The sequence below is a fragment of the Ctenopharyngodon idella genome, chromosome 17 (genome assembly GCF_019924925.1).
Source record: "Ctenopharyngodon idella isolate HZGC_01 chromosome 17, HZGC01, whole genome shotgun sequence".
NCBI lineage: Eukaryota > Metazoa > Chordata > Actinopteri > Cypriniformes > Xenocyprididae > Ctenopharyngodon > Ctenopharyngodon idella.
This window is the reverse complement of record NC_067236.1, coordinates 35,038,759-35,059,949: the sequence shown is the minus strand read 5'-3', so window position 1 is coordinate 35,059,949 and position 21,191 is coordinate 35,038,759. Positions and strand designations below refer to the sequence as shown.

At 37.2% G+C, this 21,191-nt stretch overlaps 1 protein-coding gene and 1 pseudogene across 11 annotated transcripts in view; one reads left to right on the top strand and one right to left on the bottom strand.

Annotated features, from left to right (window-relative positions):
• LOC127499176 (protein NLRC5-like) overlaps nt 1–21,191 on the top strand; it is a 784,214-nt gene that overhangs the window by 525,430 nt on the left and 237,593 nt on the right. For all 11 annotated transcript variants that reach the window (XM_051869371.1, XM_051869366.1, XM_051869364.1 and 8 more), the window contains one exon: nt 2,497–2,670. In XM_051869371.1, the coding sequence (XP_051725331.1) occupies nt 2,497–2,670 (174 nt within the window). The remainder of the gene's footprint in view (nt 1–2,496; nt 2,671–21,191) is intronic.
• LOC127499183 (tetratricopeptide repeat protein 8-like) overlaps nt 1–21,191 on the bottom strand; it is a 370,710-nt pseudogene that overhangs the window by 260,271 nt on the left and 89,248 nt on the right.

Here is a 21,191-nt window from a genome sequence, read left to right as displayed (position 1 = left end):
CTCCCCCGTAGTTCGCACCCAGAATAAAGCATTAATATGTGCTTTATAAGTACTAATAAACAGCCAATATCCTAGTAATATGCATTCTAATTAGCAACTTTAATAGTGAGAATTGGACCCTAAACTAAAGTGTTCGCTGTGATGACTTTGATAAAAATCATTTTAATTATTTAAGTTGTTATAAAGTCATTCTCGAGTCAGACAGTTCAAGTCAAGTCTCGAGTCATTGGATCTCAAGTCAAAGTCAATCATTTTCTTCATTTAGTCAAGCAAGTGTAAAGTCCTTAAAGCAGGGGTCTCAAACTCAAATTGGCTGGGGGCCGTTGCTGTGATTGACACCTCATAGGAGGGCCATTTTAACATTCAAGCACAAGAAAGTACAACATTTCTGAAAATTTACTTTCCTTTGCATTATTTCTCATTTACTTCAAATTTCATTACTAAAATATTTTTGCCATACTTAAAGAAATGTAAACAGCAGTGTCTCTATCATTTTTATATACAGTATTAGTTTTTAACAGTTAGTGCAAATATTTTCCCTTACTTTATGTTAGCTTAAATAACATCAAAATCTTGCACTGAACAACACTGTACTGAACAAATGCAATCCCTGAATACATTTGTACACTATTCTATTTCTTGTCAGACACCTGCAGCGCTTCTGCTCACACAGCTGAGCCACATTTGCCCAAGATGCTGTTTGAGCATCGGTAATGTTTATTGGTAGCATCGGACGCATTTCGGTGGTTCAAATCGATGCTCGCGACTTGCGCGTGAGCTTTTACTATAATTTGAGCAAGCGCGCTCATAATAGAAGCGACGTGGTCGCGACGCGCATGCGGTGCGGCGCGCTCGTTTTTCCAGGCGCGCCTATGCCGCGGCGAGATGAAAACATCTTTCAGAATGCCACAAGTGCACCGCAGGTCATGTGACAAGAACCAACCGATGAGCTTCGGCCTTTCCGTAACAACACCGAAAGCTCAGCCGAACAGCTGATCATAGCTGTACAGGGCGGGTTTTTATTTCTCATCTCCATAAATATATCTAGTAGTAGAGCTAATGCAAGGACTAGAAATCATTTTTTTCTTTTGCTGAAACTTCCTCGTCATCGTGGACAAAGAGTATAGAACCCAAGAGGTGACACTTTGATATTTTTTGGGTAACAGCCACTAGATGGCGCTCCGGTAGCGCGGCCACCATTATGGGCTGAAAATACTAACTGGACCATAGAATCCTTCACATCTTACTCACCCAAAATCGGCGAATGAGAAGCGCAATAGAACAGTTTTTTAAATTAAGTCACCAGTAAACTGTATGGCTCCTACTGTCACGATCACTGTCTGTTCCTGTCAGTTCCTGGACTCCATTTCCCATAATCCTCCTTGCCAATCACATGCACACTCCACACCAATCACCAGCTGCCACATACAGCTTAGCACACTACCTGGACTATAAAGGACTCACACACACACCACCTCATTGCGAAGTCTTGATTTGCCCCGGTGATCACTACTGAGCGTTTTCTTGTGGACTGTTACCTTGCTATCGATTGGACTGTTTATCATTTGTGAACCTCTGCCGCCTGCCTTGAACCTTGCCTGTTTCCTGGATTACGTTTGTCTGCTGCCTGCCCTGAACTCTGCCTGTTGTAAGTTTCTGTTTGTCTGCCGCCTGCCTCGACCCAAGCCTGTCCCTGTTTCCGCTACTGTCTTGCCCTTGTCTGCCTTGTGCTTTGTTGTCACAATAAAGAAACTGCAAATGGATCCTCACGCTGTCAGCCCTTCATTACACCTACAGTAAATGTTGTATTGTCTTATATACGTTTTATTTTACCGGTTCTGGAATCCAACTATTCAACCATCTGAGGTAACATAGTTAGCCTACTTTATTGAGTATTTCCATTTTATGCAACTTTACACATTTATTAATAGTAAATTAATAATTAATAAATTTAAGATCATCATGTTTGCAGCGAACAATATATTTCAGACCTAGTGGAGTAATAGTAACAATATCTAGGTCTGAATTGAAATATATATATATATATATATATATATATATATATATATATATATATATATAGTACGTTTTAATGGATCACGCTACAAACATAATGATGCATTAAGAATATCCTTATAATGCATTATAAACACAGGCTTCATAAAAAGTGTTACTGAAAAATGTATTTGGGTGATTCTCACATCAGTGTGTTGATAGGAGAGCTATAGATGTCATATCAATTATTCTTATTCACTATTATAAATCTGTAGTAGAATTTGATGTCAGAGTTTCAGTATCTGAATATTGTGTTCAGGGGGCAAAAAGAAGAAAAATATGATTTCAGAGGAAACTGACTTTATTGATCTTTAAATTGATTCATTTTCTTCTCATTGTCTCTCTCACCTTATCATCACACTGTTAGTTTGAATGTGATCTTGAGAAATTCCTTGTTGATCTGATCTGAGAGAGTGAAGAGTGTGTCATTGTTCTCTACAGGTTGGAGTATTGTGGTGTCACAGATGAAGGTTGTGCTGCTCTGGCTTCAGCTCTGAGATCAAACCCCTCACACCTGAGAGAACTGAATCTGTCTTGGAATAATCTAGGAGACTCGGGAGTGAAGATGATTTCTGCTGTACTGGAGAATCCTCACTGTAAACTGGAGGATCTGAGGTAAGATCATACGCGACTCTCACATGAAACTGTGTCACTGTGAATTTTGAAATTTCAATAATTCATAAAGTAACATTAAAATGGAATAGAATTCAGGGAAAACTATTATTACATTCATTCATTCAAATTACCATTCATCAATTTAAAGGGTTAGTTCACTCAAAAATGATTTTTTTTTCAACCTGTTAGCCAGTTAGTCATGATTAAAATAAAGTTTGTGTAATATATGTGTGTGTACGGTGTATATTTGTTTTGTATTTATACATATACATGTATATATTTAGGGACAATATAAAAATATAAAAATCAACTAGATAAAACAGTTTGTAGACAAACTTTAATTTGGCTTGAAAAAGCTGGTCCAGAAAGTTTGAAGAAGTTTTAAAAGTTTGTAGTTTGAAGCTTTTCAGTTTGAAATAATTTAAGTTTTAGAATTGTAGTTTTAACCCATTTGTGCCCAAATTTTTCTGAATGATTTCATGCATATATTCCTATTAATAGTGTCCTATGTGAACATGTTCTGCATTTATTTTCCCCAGGTTTTTGTTTTTTTTCTTAAAAAATGTATTTGAATGTGCAGCAACTATAGTTGCCGGTGGGCAAATATGTTGTATGCACCCCTCAATGTAAACTTTGAATAGGAGGATAACATTTATGCATCTAACTCAAAATAACTGCTTTCAACAGATCAACAGATCAAAGTTGAAGAACATTTGATGTGAACACAAAAAAGCTGCATTTAGCTTATAATCTCTTGAATATGAAAACACATCAAACAACAAATCCGTTTGTCTTAAAGTGGTGGAACATAATGCAGAACAAAGTGCAGCCATTAAGTTGCTCCAACAGAGCATTGTGAATCAAAAAGTTAAATTACATTGTTCATTAGAAAAAATTACTCCTATATGTGATCCTGGAGCACAAAACCAGTAAGAAGTCGCACGGGTATATTTGTAGCAATAGCCAACAATACATTGTATGAGTCAAAATTACAGATTTTTCTTTTATGGCAAAAATCATTAGGATATTAAGATCATGTTCCATGAAGATATTTTGTAAATTTTCTACCGTAAATGTATAAAAAATTATTTTTGTGAATGGATATACATTGTTAAGGACTTCATTTGGACAACTTTAAAGGCAATTTTCTCAATATTTTGATTTTTTTTCACCTTAAGATTCCAAATTTTCAAATAGTTGTGTCTTGGCCAAATGTCCTATCCTAACAAACCATACATCAATGGAAAGCTTATATATATTCAGCTTTCAGATGATGTATAAATCTCAATTTCAAAAAAATTGACCCTTATGACTGGTTTTGTAGTCCAGGGTCACATAAAACAAACAAACAAAAAATAAGTAAATCAAAAAAAAAAAAAAAAATAACAATATATATCAATATAAAATATTATGAAGGCAAAATGCACTAAACAAGACCAATAACCTTGATTTATTAACTCATTAAACACAGTATACTCCATTTCCCCATGATATATGTACTTGCAAGTCATTTGCCCACCGGCAACTATAGTTGCCGCTTGGACTTTTGACTAAGTATACAAAAAACTGTAGATCTATTGTAAGATTTGTTTTGTTTGGATGATTCTAGAGACCCTCATGATTATGTAGATATATATATGTCAACAAAAAATACTTCATATTAACATGAAAATTACTTTTCTTTGGGAGGGTTTGCCTTCAATATGCTTCCTAGAAGTATGGGTAGGAAGTTGACAGCCTCATGTGACAGGAAGGAAGTCAATACCTTTTTTTTGTTCTTGAAATCCTGTATTTGGTTGTTTTCTTGCATGTCATTGAGACATAAAACATGGAAAACATCTAGAAAAGTACTTACAAAAGGAAAATGACAACTATACTCTGCGGCAACTATAGTTGCCGGTGGGCTAAAATGGGTTAAAAGCTAGATAGATAGATGGATAGATAGATAGATAGATAGATAGATAGATAGATAGATAGATAGATAGATAGATTAAATGAGTTTGAATGAGTTTAAATGGCTTAGAAACAGGAATGGCAGTTTAATTGAGTCTGTGTGTTTGAATTTGAATTTTGACAGTTGGACGGAATGTTCAGATCAGCCAAGGCAGTTCAATGAAAGTCAATGGGATTTTTCCAAGATTTAATCAGCATTTTTAGGAAAACCGTAAGTCTGATCAGTCTGAAAAGATAAGGCAACTCGAGTCAGCTTGAACAGTCTAGGAGGAGTAGCATTTAGAAATTTTAGTCTAAGAAGGAGAAGAAGAATAATCTTAAATAGAAGATCAGTAAGTGGGCTTTTTCAAGCCAACTTTATAAATATTTATATATAATTTAAATTATATAAATATATACATGTAAATATTTCTTCAATATATACATGTATGTGTTTATAAACAAAGTAAATATACACAGTACACACACATATATTACATAAACTTTTATTTTGGATGTGATTAATCGTTGAACAGCTCTAGATAAACCATATATTATTGCAATCATGTGTTTATTGTCTCCAAACCGTTTCTCTCTGCATGTTATAGTGATCTCTGGATCTCTGATCATTGTTTATGTTAAGAGATTTCCTGGAATGTCACATGATATGGCTGTACTTCTAGTCTCACTCTTGGGGCTCTATCATACACCCGGCGCAACGCAAGAGTTTGTTGCTAGTTTCAGCCTGATGCAGTCTGTGTGACGTCTACGTCACGTCTGCGCCTTAAATTGAATGGAATAAATAGCAGAATAAAAACTAAGACTTTGAGTGAGACGTTCACTGAGATGAGTGCATGTAGCAAAGTTATATTAAAGAGCCATTCGGAACGACATAGACATGAACACATAAACTTCATCTCTAGAGCTGCTCTGAGAGTCACTTCATGAGCATTTTACCGTTTAATTTGAGAAAAAACTATTGTCATATCATATACACACATAAACTTCAAGATCACAGCAACCCGTCAAAATAAAAGTTCGGTTTAACTTGTAACAGAAACAGAGCCATATTACTATTACTATGTACTATGTAGTCTACTATTGTATTACTATTGTACGGTATTAAATATTTCTTAATGACAATGTAATACTACTACTAGTACAATAATTATTAAGACTTTAGTTTTGAAGTATGGGGAGAGCAGGGACGAAAGTAGCCTACCATTTTTCACAAAAATGTAATTTTGAAAGATAATGTTTTAGACAGCGATATATTTTTGCTGTGGTCAGTAACTCACAGGTGTGGTCTATCAATACCAGGTGGTATTTTGTACAAATGTAGAACGGCTTCAGTATAATTTCACTTTGAACATAAATTGCACATTGTTACTTTCAACCCCGTCAGTTGGGACGAAAGTAACACACAGGTGGGTCAAAAGTAACAACAACACAAGCTAGATTTTTTGTGTTAGTCTTGTTTTTATTAAATATATCTGACTATGACCTTGTTAATATGTAACTGCAAACATATTTGGTCCTTTATCTTTGCAAAAAAATATTTTCATTTAAAATTGAGAATTTCAGTTTCATCAAATGTTTCAAAAGTAACCCGACAGTACAAACTTGAATTGTTTAGAATATTTTTTTTTTTGGCAATGTCAATTTATTTTATAAAACATTTTTCAGCAGTATGAACAATATGAAAATTAAATTAAATTAACTTAATATAAATTCTCAACATAGTGTAACAGTCATGTTTCCAATCCAGCTGTTTTTATACATAAATTCAAAATATAAATTCATAAAAACATCTGAATGGAAACACTGCAAATTCATAGGTGGATGTGGAAAAGCTAAGGTATGGCTAAAAACTAAATGTGACTATGGTAAATGTAAACAGATTGAGTGAATAAATGGTGACATACAGAAATCAGCAACAGATATGTCCAGAAACGCCCTCTCATGAACATCTGGCTGAATCAGACCTCTGTCTGTCTTTCTGACCCTCACTCTTGGCATATTCTGCTAGTATAATATGACATAAACATGTTTTAATAAATGCTGCACCGCAGAGAAAGCCACCACATTAGCAGAGGGACAAAAGAAACAAGTGTTACTTTCATCCCAACAGGAACTCCTGACATTTAAACCCGATTTACTTTCATACTGAAAAGTTCTGAGAAGTCAAACTTCAGGATGTTACAGCACTAAATAACCTGTAGATTGATCATTATTGTGACACATGAAACTTGTAATTAGAAAAAAATGTACCGCTTCAGCAGTTTATTTACCGTATTCGAAAACTGCTTTCCGGTCCTAACCGCGGGAAACAATGATGAAATCACATGATGTTTGGCAGCTCCGTCAAGGGTTGCGTGCTGAACGTGTCTTAACTTGGAACGCAAATGTAGTCAGAGCTCTGAGAAAATTGCTTTGTTACTTTCGTCCCGCGTTACTTTCGTCCCGGTTCTCCTCTAATAATCACACAATTTTACAGTAACCCTCTAGCGGCAGTTGCACTGAACTTTGAAATTGGCCGTGAAGCAACCGTTACCCTCGCCATGGTAAACCGAACGATTTTAATGAATGTAACGTTAATGCATGTATGAATATATCCACACAAAGCAAATGAGCCTCAATACATCTAAAATAAAAACATAGTAGATTTTATAGAGCTAATTAATATAAAAATGTATTTAATAATTATAAAAAAAAAATTCTGACATAATTATTAATAATAACTGCCATTTTACAGAAATAGTGTTTACAGAATAATGCGAAAGTGTTAAAATATAGAGAATGAGGAGTTACGTCATGATGTTTTCACTCCGCGTTGCATTTTGGGAAGGCGCCGCCATATTAGCAGGATACGGTATCTGTTGCTATGGTAACCTCAACTGCAGCCCGAGATAAAGACCAACAGAGAGAGAGAGAGCAGAATAATTTAATAAATAAATTACAGCGCAGTTTTATGGGAAGAAATGGAGAAGGAGAAGGTGAAAGGAAAGGGGCTCTATCAGGAGAGATTAAATAACAGCGCCGAGCAGCGTCATTTAGAGAAAATGCTTGACATTAACAGCATCGAGCCGTACGACCTGCCAGCTACAGAACTGATGAAATGATGCTTATCTGATGCTTATTATTGTAAAAATAATAATATTTTCGCCTACTGAGTCATAGACTGGTTAGTGATGTCAAGCAGTTTCTCTAAATAATCCTGCTTGCTAATAACTTAAACTTAAAAATGTGCTTCTAATTGCTTAAAGGGTCTGAACTCTTGCATTGTGTAGGCACTGATACCATATAAACCAGGTAATTGACGATGTCAGAGTATGTGACAGGTGGTGCTTCTGGGTCTTTCATCAGTTCACACACACACACACACACACACACACACACACACACACACACACACACACACACACACACACACACACACACACACACACACACACACACACACACACACACACACACACACACACACACACACACACACACACACACACACGTAGTAAAACTCATATCAAACATGGGGATTTGTGCTTTTGTTTTGGTTTCTTTTTAATAATGAAGTCTCTGTTGATCTGATCTGAGAGAGTGAAGAGTGTGTCATTGTTCTCTACAGGTTGTGGGATTGTGGTGTCACAGATGAAGGTTGTGCTGCTCTGGCTTCAGCTCTGAGATCAAACCCCTCACACCTGAGAAAACTGTATCTGTTTGGGAATAAACTAGGAGACTCGGGAGTGAAGCTGCTCTCTGATCTGAAGGATGATCCACATTATAAACTGGAGACACTATGGTAACAATAGGTTTTAACAATTTTCATCATCATATTTTCATATAAAGTTTAAATGGCTGTTTTACTCACTAGAAATAAAAGGAAATTGTACCAGGTTCAGTAACAGCACATGTGTGTGAATATTGTGTCTGAGATCATCAGATAATGAGTCTTAAATTCAGCTTCAGTTTCTGTAGGTCTCTGAACTTTAAACTGTGTTAAATTGAGTTTAATTCTGCTCATAGTGTTGTGACTGATTGTGAAAATAATATTAATGTTATTTCCAGCTTTTACCCTTTAACTGTGTCTGTGTGTGTGATAATCTGAGGTTTGGGTTTGTAGCAACTCATAATGTAATAACTGCACATAATGTAATAAGTATTATATTATTATTGTAATAAAATGTTCATAATGTAACAATTTTCTCAAAATGTAATGAAATCTTGAGCTTTTTTTACATTATGAAAAAAATTATCACATTATAAACTCACCGAAAACATTGTCATATTGTCATAATTGTAACAGCTTTTAAAACATAAAATCACTTTATCTGCTTCAGCCAATCACAGCACAGAGTACAAGTTTAGCAAACATTTCTTCACTTTAATACAAGTTACAGCAAAACAAATCCTGAATGTACATCAGAGGACATGTTGAAAAATACAGTATAACTTACAATCATGTACAGTGGTTATAAAGAGTCGACACACCTCTGTTAAAACAGTTTGGGTCTGTGACGTAAAAAAGAAATAACATTTTGTAAAGTGACTTTGAGCATCAGATAGAAGCTATATTATCATGTGTGAGAATGAATTGATATATCTTATCTAGTTAGTGCTAAGTTTTCTTAGGAAAAGATGTGACAGGCGTAATGTTTCATACTGCATATGTGACTGTTTGTGTTTTATTTTAGGACATGACAGTCTGATCTCCTCATGATCATCTGATGGTGAATAAGGATCCACTACAGAGACTCACAGTCAACAGAATCAACAGACTGAAGATACAGTGACTTCACTGTTATAAATTAAGACTTCATTTAGATTTCAACGATCCTCTGACAGACCTGAGGAGGTGGCAGTGAAGCACCTTTTATTTCAGAGCAGCAAAGTACAGTTTCTCATTCATTGATTAACCATTTTATTTGTATAAATGCACTGTATAAATTCAAAAAGGTTGGAGTTTTGTTACAGAGAAAATATAGAGCCTGAATATATTTGTGTTTGTGTTTTACCAGCAGAGGGAGACAAAGACAAATGAAAGATTAATTTTTCATGATTATGGAGAGAGAGAGAAAAAAACAGTTCAATCTCACGTTTGGAATACAAACAATAGTTGTATTATAGTTATACTTGTATTACATTTGTATTAATGTATTTAGTATGTCTTTTTTTAAATAATAAATGGTGGTAGCATTCATTAAAGCGTTGACTCATAGGCACAATATGTGGGATTATTCGATTAAAATATGATATCCAAAAACCACTAGAACAGTGTTATATATTTTGTTGACTTGTGTACTTACATAATTCCAGATGTTTCCAAGAATGTTTAAATCCAGAGAAATAAGCAATTTTAACCAGGACACGGACCGTGTCCGTGCGATCGCCTGTCAATTGCGTCATACCCGCGTTACCCTCGATTTCCGGTTTTATTTTGTAGAAACCATGGAAACACCGAAGACGCTTTAATATATTATGTTTTATTAGACAATGGAACAACTGTTTGGATACATTCATTGACAGAAAACTAATTGTTGTTATATAGCTCAACACATTTAGTTTTATTGTTTAAATCTATTTTCCTCGATTTTCCGCAAGTATCATGTTTGTAATCATGCCTCAGAGACAGCACTGTTTTGTGAAGTAGCTAACATTGCATAATCTGATGCAGCTTTATTATTAGTAGCAGTAATACAGCATTTTCTCCATCATACAGTAAGTTTTAAAATGAATTGCATGCCATTTATCATCAACACAAGCCACCCAGCATTTATTATGATATTCATATATCGATCTATCTTACTGCAGTGTGTAACAGTGTCTCACAGCAGCCAGAGTAACGTTATAACATCATTTTCAACACTTTCAAATGTGTCTAATATGATAAACAGCGCTGTGTTACCTCATACTCATGACCGGAAGAAGCGGAAGCAGCGACTGCAGCATAATAAAATCTCGTGAAACTGAAATTGAATTCAACTTAAAATTCTGGAATTTGAACCATGCGCAGCGAGACAAATATATCGATAATATATATTTTTCTTTTGGAAAAGTCATACTGATTTAATTGAAGTAAAACAGATGGCATATTTAAGACTAGGTTGCAATTCATTTGTGACATTTCATACCAAAAGAAAGATGAACAGGGACATTGAAAAAATAAAAACACAATAGACTCTCTTTCACTATTAGAATAATAACATTTGTAATCTATATCAAAGACTATAGATATAGAAAGACGGTTCACTCAGTTATGAATGGGAGAAACTGCAACACAATATGGCGGAATACATAAAAGTAAAGTTGCGTCCCAAATGAAGCACTATACACTATGCACTTATGCAGGATGTACTCATCCATGTAGTGCGTAAATTGTATAAGGTTATTTTGTCATTTAACATCGATGTCTGATACCCCCTCCCCCTCCGCTACGTAATTAAAGCTGCGACAGTTGAGTGCATGAAGTGTCCAACATTCCACACTTCGTTTTTTCCGATAATTTAGTGCATCATCCGGGTATTTAAAGTAAAAGAGCCAATCGCTGATTGATAAAGCCTTTGCGTCACAGCAGCTGCCGTTAGAAGCTCCGGTTCCCATAGAAAACCAACCCTGCATCCCAATGTGCATACTATCCACCCTACATAGTATTGAACAGTAATATTACATACTATTTAGGATGATAGTATGCACATTGAGATGCAGGCCAAGACTCACGCTTATGACTGCACATGCGCATTGCCTCGTCTAGCCTGAAAAATAAGCTTTTCTAACACTATTTGAGCAAAAGAAACAACATTTATGGGACAGTTCATGTCAGATTTTGTTGCGGATTTGAAATATATAATTTAATTTTGAGTTTGCCAAGCAGTTTTTGAGATTTCAGGATTCCCCCATTTAAATAGATAAGACAGTTTTTCGAATACTATGAATTCGGACATACTACTCTGTTTGCAATTTTTTTTCCGCGTACTATATAGTAGAGAAGTATTCGGTTTCAGACACAGCGTTGGTCTTGGATGCCCGAAATAGCTGCCCGGAGATCGTTGCAAATATGGCCGCCGAGTGAACAGACTTTCCTTGAAAGGGACTTTGTCTATATCCAGATGAAAAAGCTCTAATGTGTTTTTCACAGGATATATTCTGTCAACAATTTTAAATGATACTTCTTTAGTTTTATTTGTTAAACAATACAGACTAAGAAATGATGTTCCCATACAGAAACATATTAACCCAAACAAATTTTGATGGAGGAGAAGAGATATTAACAAAGAGAGATCTAATCGACTGGTTATGCACTTAAAATTAAATCAAACTGATCTAAAAACAAAAGTTTGGAGACCTTCTTCCTACAGTGTTACACCATTTCTGAACAGAGATAGTATTTTCACAGACAGAATTCATGACAATACAATATTCTTTCTATTAAATATGACACTTAAATTCAAGACATTCATTAATACTCAAAGTTGACCATTAGAATTCAACAGCCGACCAACTTATAATATATCTGTCATGTTTTGAGTTTATACATTCATGTTTTTGATCTCTTTTGTCTGTTTCTTTGTTAATCTTCTAGGTTGTTCATTAGTTCTGTCACCTGCTTGTTTGTCACCATGGTTACTGATTGATTTGAGTATTCTGCTCAGGTGTGTCTTGTTAATTTGCTCGTTTTCCATGTATATAAGCCCTCAGTTTCAGTTTGCTGCTTGTCCGTCTTGTTTAATCGGTTCAGTTATTATATTCACCTGTGTTTCTCTAGTCTTCTGTTCAACTTCAGTGCTGCCAATTTAACAATTTTGTCACTAGTTTTAACAACTTCCCCACCCCTTCTGAGACTTTTTTCAAAAGCCTAGTAACAAATCTAGCAACTTCTTGGACAAACCTTAACTAGATTATGTGGCTCGCCCACTGATTTATATTTATATTAATATAGATCAGTGAACTCGCCTGTATGAAGTCATCTAGCGACCAGTTTTAACTACTTTCAGCTGAAAGAAATTGGCAACACTGCTTCTGTTTGTGGATTGAAATAAAACTTCTGTGGATCTAAAGCCCTGCTTCCAGCGAGTGTTTCTATTATACAGCGTGACAATATCAGACTCAAACCAATGTTTAAAAAAAAATAGATTTTTTGGTGTGTGATACTATTATTCCAGTTGAAAAAGGAGTGCAGAAAAAAAAAAAAAAAAAGTCAAAAAAAAAAAAATCAAACACCGTGTCAAAAGGACTTGGCTATGAAAATTTTACAAACTAAGAGGTATTTTGTTAACATCTACATCTAAGAAAAGATTGATAGCACCAAGTTGTTAAAATAAATGGTTAGGGAAAATATTCCACATAGAACTATTATTTTTAATAATAAAGGAAAAAAATAAAGAAATTAAAAGTGCTATTCAAGGTTGTGAAATCCACAACATTCAAACCACCCTGATCATGTGGATTGCATAATATATTTCTTTAAATAATGAGGTTTGTTTTTCCCAACAAAATCAAATAACTTGACAAACTCTTTGGTAAATATCTTCGGTACAAATAGAGCTTGGGAGATTTATGATTAATCTTCAGATTTGGACAATAAGACATGAGCATAAATGGACAAATCTCTCTGCAACCAAGAGTTCAGCTCTTTAGTTTGTGATTTTCTTGACAGGTTTAATACGGTTCTCAAACAGCTCTCTCCCCATCTCAGGATTTCTCAGCTGGTCCAACATACCATAGGTGACATCAGCAGTGGATCCCTCCAGCACCAGAAACAGATCTTTTCCTCATGGAAATGTCCTATGCGGAGGGTTACAACGGGGTCTGATGGTTGATGTGACCACGGCCCAGCGGTTTTCTAAAGATGGTGTTAATATTCAGAGGCTTCTTCTTGATGTGGAGTTTACAAGGAGTTCGAGGGAGATGAAGCTGCCTGAGGACCCAGAGCCAATGAGAGCTTGCGCTGAAACAGATGATAGATGAGAAGTTATAATAACATCAGTTCTGGTTAAATCATAGGTGGTGGTAGTTGAATTGTACTCACCGCTGGCTGTGGTAGACGATCAGGACATGATGGTAACAAGTGTCCTTCCTCCCCACAGTATAAACAGAGATGGTTGTGAATTTGTCTCTGATGTTTTCCTTTAGACAGATGGATGATAGTGTCTACTGCATGGGTTCTGGTGCTGGAGATGTGACAGGTGGTGAGGAGGACGGGTGTGAGTGAGCGGTTTGATCCAGCAAACAGGCATTGAAGCATTGGGAAATGAGGATTAAATGTTGGATATAACTGTGGTTGCATCTCGGAGAATAGTGAACATTTGAGAAGGAGCCCGCTGCACTCATCCGCCTCACCCGAGTATGTCGCGGGTCGGGCCGTGGGATGGGCAGAGACAGACAATGAAGGTGAGGTGACTGATGGTCTGAGTGTTTGTCTGACTGCTTGTACCCGATCACTGAACGGATCAGGAGTTGGACTCTGGACATCACTAGCTTCTGTTCCTCGTTGCATTGTTTGGTCTGGTCTTCTGTCACAATAACAGAAGGAGAAGACCCAGATAACGGTATCTTTATTCACAGGAAGTTCAATGAAGCAGTGTGGTAAACAGGCGAGTATGGAATTCAAAGTAGCAACATTCACAGATCTTTGTTTGTTGCAGGTTCAGACTGGTATGCGGTGCAGATGAAGTATTGCCAGGATATGAAGATGGACTGAAGGCAGGTAAGTTTTCAAGGTGAGCAGTCAGGCAAGTCTTTCCATTGGCATAGATGAGACCAGACAAAGGTGCATGTGTGAAGTGGCTGTATATATACACGAGTCCTAATGAGCATGTGCAGGTGCATGTGATTAGAATTCGGGTGATAATGATCTAGTGGGCGGAGCTGACAGGTCTGGTGCTGTGGATGACACTGAGACTGTGTGGAGGTGGAGGTTAAATAAGATGAATAATATGAGCAGATCCTTTAGTGTAAGTTAGTATCCTTGCAGCAGAATTTTGAATATATTGCAAGCGGGAGATAGAGTGTGCTGATAGTCCAGAAAAAATTATTTTTATAATTGTTTTGGTTTTCATTCGTCACGTGTTCCTTTGTTCTAATTTCCCGCCACTCATGAGTCACCATGGACACTAACTCATCATCACTGTTCCTCATTAGTTCATCTTCTGCTCTGTGTAAATCAGTTCCTGTTTGTGTTCAGTTCAGTGTCCGGTCCCGTATGTTTCATGTGTGTTGCTACCTGTTCCTGAATTATTGTCATTAAACTTCGTATTGGATTTACCCTTCATCTTCTTCGTCTGTTTTCCAGTGACCACATGTTACAATACCCAAATTCTGACTGTTGTAGATGAAAAAAAAAAAATTTCACACCTCAGACTCATCATTTGACTCAGATTCCATGGTCATCTGTGGTGTTTGATGTGTATAATGTATTGTTTATGGTATTTGACCTGTTTTGGATGTATTGTTGATTGTAACATGCTTTGAGCTTGGGAAAAACAATATATACATTAAACTATTATTATTATTATTATTATTATTATTATTATTACCTGAACCAGTAAATCAAGGTCTTCAGGAGTTAGACTACTAGAAGCTTCTGAGCAGGTGTGTTGGAGCGAGGTGGAGCCGTTTTATGTGAAATAAATTCCCTCATCAAAGCAGTGGTAAAAAAACAATGCAATTTTTTTGATTTATTTTTATTATTTATATTTTATTTTTTAAATGATTATACATGTACATGCCAGTCTGTGCAAGTCATTTGTATCTCCCAACATTGAAGTGATAAGAGTTAAATCATCTTATAGTGTGGCAAAATGCTGTCTGAGGTTTTTCAGGATCTGCTGAGTGTCCACATGCTCAGGAAACGCATCCTCTGATTTCTGAGCAGCCGTGTAACTACTCTGAAGATCTCCAACCTTCAAGTCACAAAGAAAACTCATTAAACACTGTCAAATTTATTTAGCTGAAAAAACCTTGAAAATATATTTCTGAATACTGAAAGTGAGGGATGTAAACATGGGTTTATTTTTGTCATTTTAATTAGTAATATGTAAAACTAGCTAAAGATAAAACAATAAACCAGAAGCCATATTGTCATAAAACAATGACAGAGTAACACACATCAGGGTTGCGAGTCGTACCTTATCAGAGAGTGTGGCGAAGTTAAAATGTGGTTCATACATGTGAGGAGACAATGAAGCAGCCGTCTGCAGAAAAGCTTTCGCCTGTGACAAAACAAGTTAAATTACAGAGATGTTCAATCCTGATCCTGGGCTGCGCTCCACTTCCCTTCCCTCGCTAACTTCCCTCTGTCTCGTTGACTCGGATGTACGTCATTGCTTATATTGCACGAGTGTATAAACTTAAAGCTGCAGTCCGTAAGTTTTGCCTCTTTGTCGCCATCTCTGTTTGAAACCTGCAATTGCAGTTATTTGCAGAATTATTATCTTTAGGTGGGTTGTGCATCGGCACGGCTCCTCAGCGCAGATGAATCTAATGTTTGCCATAAGTCGCCACACCTGTGATACTGTACTTCAGAATCACAGATTCTACGTCTTGGAAATAATAAGTTATAAATAATAATTATAATAAATAATACGAATTTTCACCGGAAAATGTCATCTGAAGGAGTAAGTAACAAATCTGCTACTTTTGTTCTGACAAACTGATGAAAAAGCAAAAATTGCGCTGCCAGTGGTGATTAAATCTGACGATCGCTTAGCTCAGATCACGCCAAACCATGCAAATGATTATTAAATTTGTTCTTAAATTGTTAATGTTAACAACATCAGCATTGCATGACTGTGTATTTAGTGTGTATTAGTGTCACCTGTAGATTTCAGTTTCTGTAGTCACTCCGCAGTCCGACATCTTTTGCTTTTGACTATGGGTGAATCTCCAGTCTCACTGATGATTGTCATTTGGACCTTTCAGGATTACAATCCACCATCAAAACGATAAGTTTAACTATTGCAGCTGCTGTGAGAAAAGGCTATAAATGATCTGTCACCTGCAGCAACCTCACATGATGGAGCTACTAGCTGGGACTCCTTCTTTATGTAAACAGACGTGACATAATGACGCAAAGACGAGCGGCTGCATACGCCAATTTCCCACGGAAACACACAGTACCACCCGAATTATAAAACATTAAGGGGGCTTTCACACTGGCAGTTTAGTTTGAAACGAGGCACGGTTGCTGTCATCATGCGAACCCAAGTGCGCACTGGGGTACCGAACCCGAGACTACCTGAAGGAGGTGGTCTGAGTTCGGTTGCACTCGAACTGTTCGCGTGAATATGAAAGCAACACGGACTCAGGTGCACACTTGTTCAGGAAGTAAAGTGACCTGTGTATGTGTTTTAGCTGATTTTAATATATTTAGTAAAATAAAACACATGTAAGAGATGATAGTGTTGATGATTTACCTTGGATTCGAGCAGGAGTGAGCCTGCAGTGTATTCGCGCTTTGCGAGTGCAATCAGAGCGGCAAATGAATGGTAATCAGCTGTCTTCCTCAAAATAGTCTGTTTGCAAGCAGCGGAAACCCGTCTACATGCAGCGCACATACAGTAAACTCAAGTGTCATTTACTCTGCTGCACACAATAGCAGCAAATTAATAGGAAGAACACAATTTACTGACCCGCGTTCTGTTTTCTATCATGCGCCGTGCACGTTTGTGATGACGTGAGATGAACGCAAACGCACCAGGGTTCGAGAGAATCAATTTGAGTGTGAAACCAGACCAACACTGCGGGGGGCACCGGGAACAATCGCACCCGGGCTCAGACCGTGGCAAATGAGCCCAGTGTAAAGACCCCCTAATACAAACTTACCGTTGTGAATCGGGCTAGGGTAATGAGATAGTTTTGAACACTGGCTGGTTATGGACTTGCTCAAAAATTAATTTTGATAAATTTTAACCCAAAAAAAGTTACGGACAGCAGCTTTAAGGAAGCAACAAGTAATGTGCGGTTAAATCCCCAAATCATTCATATATCATAAACTATAGTTGTGTGGGGTGGGGGTGTGAATTAAGCACAAACTGCTGTGATGTCACAATCGTGTTGCATTGTGGGATATGGAGCTGTCTGAAATGCACATGTGAGTCGAGTCGCTCCCTTAGTGAAAATTGAGGGGTTGAGGGTCTGTCCATATAAACTTCCCTCGTCCACTTGACGAAGTGGAACACACTTCAAAATGGCGGCAGGATTCACTCGAGGGAAAGCGCTTAGGGAAGTTTGTGAGTGTGTGTCTAAAAGTGAAGTGGAACACACCTCTAATTAAACACACTTGAACCAGTTTAGGGCAGGGTATCGACACAGATTTCACAAATCTTTTGACTGATTCAGATTCACAAGCTCTGGATTTGATTCAAAATTGATAGATTTGGATATATCAGGTACAGTTCATGAGTGTGTGTGTGCTAGTGATTAATTGTTTCTGAGGCTTCCTCGTTTGCAGACTGTTATACAGTTGACCTAAAACATGTGTGACATTGGACACAGAGTGTCTGCTCACCACTGCAACATGTCCCAGATTATACCAGACATCAGCCTGTTCCTCATCACTGGACACCAGGGCTAATGCTCGCTCGAAGGACGACAGGGTCATGTCATACTGCTGGGCGTAGAAGCAGCACAGGCCCAGATTGTTATACAGCTGGCAGTTGAACACCCCCATCTGCAGCAAACGCCTGAACAGAAACCAAACCCCAGTCATGATGCACAGATCCCGTCTTTCATGTATATGTCCCATGTGTTTACCTTCACTAAAGGAATGCTTCTAACAATTATTCTTCTTAATATCAATTCTTTCTACCAAAAAAAAAAAATCTATCAATTTTCTGATTAGTTGATTAATCCTTTGGTTAAGTTGCCCCATTACTCTTTCAAAGTTTTTTCAAACATATCTCATAAAAATACAAAAATAATTATACTAATTATTTACATAATCATACAGTTTACAGTATTGCACCAAAATGCATTGACCACAGCACTATTAATATTTCTCATACGCTGAATATAAACACAACCGATTATGTTTAGTGTTCACGCTCTTCAAATTTCTCCCTCTTATAAAATTTTTTTAAAGCATGACATTTATTTTCTTATTTTTATGCTTCTAAAAATATCATTAGTGGTTGATAAAATATTAAACCACTGTATTCAGTGGTGGACAATAAAGTATTTGTACTTCATTTGTACAAATTCTCATTACAGTAAGAATTTTTTAAAATGCAGCTCAGCCTGAAGTCTTTATCCATGACTTTTGCCGTTTGAGCCGAGTGGATTAATGGTGCGTGTTGTCAAAAACAACAAAAACAATAACTCTTTTATTTATTTATTACTTTTTTTGTGGTGGAGCCAGTGAAAATTATTCATTGAATCGAATCGAGACATCTGTATTGATACCCAGCCCTGATCAGATGCTGAGTGTGAGGACGGGTATCAAATCAGGTGACCACATGACTCAAATCAGATGCCAGAAAATCTGATCTCATACGTGTTTTTGTTGGTTACATGCATGCAACAAGGAAAATGAAGAGGAAAAGAATAAAGCAATCCCACCTGTAAAAGCGCAGGGCGATCTCTGGCTGGTCTGTGTAAAAATGATTGCTGCCAATACAGGCGATGGCCTCCACATGTGTGTTGTCCTGCTTCAAGACTTCTTTGTAGTACTCTGTGGCCGAGATCACGTTATTCATTTCCTGGAGGAGACAGACAAATGAATCCAAAGTATATTAAGTGATGTGAACGTAAAAGACAGCTTAAAATTAGGGCTGGGACAATATATCGATGCGTCGTGATTCGTGGATCGATTCTGATATTTTCCAAATGCATCGCAAATCGATTCTGGGCTTAGTTTTTAACAGCAGATGGCACTCTAGGCTATTTTTTAACCACACGCTCAAATGCTCATGAAGAAAAGCGCTCGTGCAAAGTCTGAGAATGTATTCGCACCTCAGAATGCTTTTATGACGCAAGATTAATGTAAACAGCCCACTGCAAACACTCCTGTAATTCACTTCAACCTTTTCAAACTTTATGAATGATTATTTTATAGAAGGTTCAAGTGGTGTGTGTAAGGAATTGGAAGGAAGCAGAGTACGACTGTTTCTAAAGCACGAAGTGCCATCTGCTGTTGAAAACTAAGCCCAGAATCGATTCGAGAGAGAATCGCGATATATACGGAAAATATCAGAGAATTTCTCGATTCGCGATGCATCGATGTATTGTCCCAGCCCAGCTTAAAATACCTCATGGATGCGTGCGATTCCCGTGAGCAGCGTGACCTCCGCTGGGAAGTGATCCAAGCCTTGCTTAAACACATTCAGAGCCGTGATGGGCTGATCCAGACGCTGATACACCTGCGCAGCACAAAGAGTCTTACTGGGAAGCAGTCACAGAAAGCTGTAAGCCACAAATCTTGACTTGCCGAATGGTACCTTTGCAAGGTAGAGGTAAGTATCCACAAATTCTTGGTGAGTGAGAGCTGATCGGAACTGCTTCTCAGCTTCACGGTGCAAACCGAGTCTACAAACACAAATCCTCTACTGCATCTGATCAGTACTTACAAACAAAATCTCTTCATGCAGGTCAAAATGATTCATACATTTCTGTAAAACCGTTATAGTCCAGTTGCTGAATAACACCATCAGAAAGCATGATGCCACTGATTCTCACCTGTAATAGCATTTTCCCAGCTGTACTTTCCACCACCAGTCTCTGAACTGAGCGTGCTCCGTGGCCAGAGCAGCCAGATCTAATGCCTGCAGATTGGCAAGACGGAAAAAAGGATTTCTTATACACAGCAAACAGCTATTAGCACAAAATCATATGAGACCTACTTACATTTTTTACATCATTTTCATGATGAAAGATGTATTCAAACAAGGTCTTGTGTTTGAGAGGGAGAGACAGAGTGTCAGCGAGTCATGACAAACACTTGATTATTGTGTGTTAATAATAATTACATCACAGATATTACATTAAATCATGACTAAAAGGAATTACTTCTTTCACAAAGTAACTTTTTCAAGAAACTTTTACAGTTAGGTTAAATATACCTTGGACAAGTTCGGTCTCTTGGCGTACTTTGCCAAGTTTAACCTAGAAAGGTTAATGAATGGCCCATCTGGATTTGTTAGCATGGAGGCCTGAGATGGTAACAAAAAAGACAGTTAACTTACAATGCTTCAATGCTACAAATGTTTGCAAGTCAAACTAGTTCTTCCGTTAAACAATAGAATCAGGAATCTGCTGTATATGAATGGTCAGGGTTAGGGTTATTCTTACCGTTCCCAGCCTGACGAATCTCCCAGAAGCGCTGGTGACCGGACGGGCTGTGCTCGCTGTTCGAGGCGTTCTGATGGCCTGCTCCATCGTCTCTGGTCTACCAGACAGAGTACTAGGTCTTACAAATCCTGTGATGGGACGTCCTGACTGAGTCATTGGTCTAGGACACATAACACAATATTTCTATGAGATTATGTCAACCCTAACAACCCTCATTTGAACTATAACATATGTGAGGATCATGGAAAAGATTTGAACAAACATCATATTACAATTTGCTATAAATATGTAAACAGCAGCTTGAATTT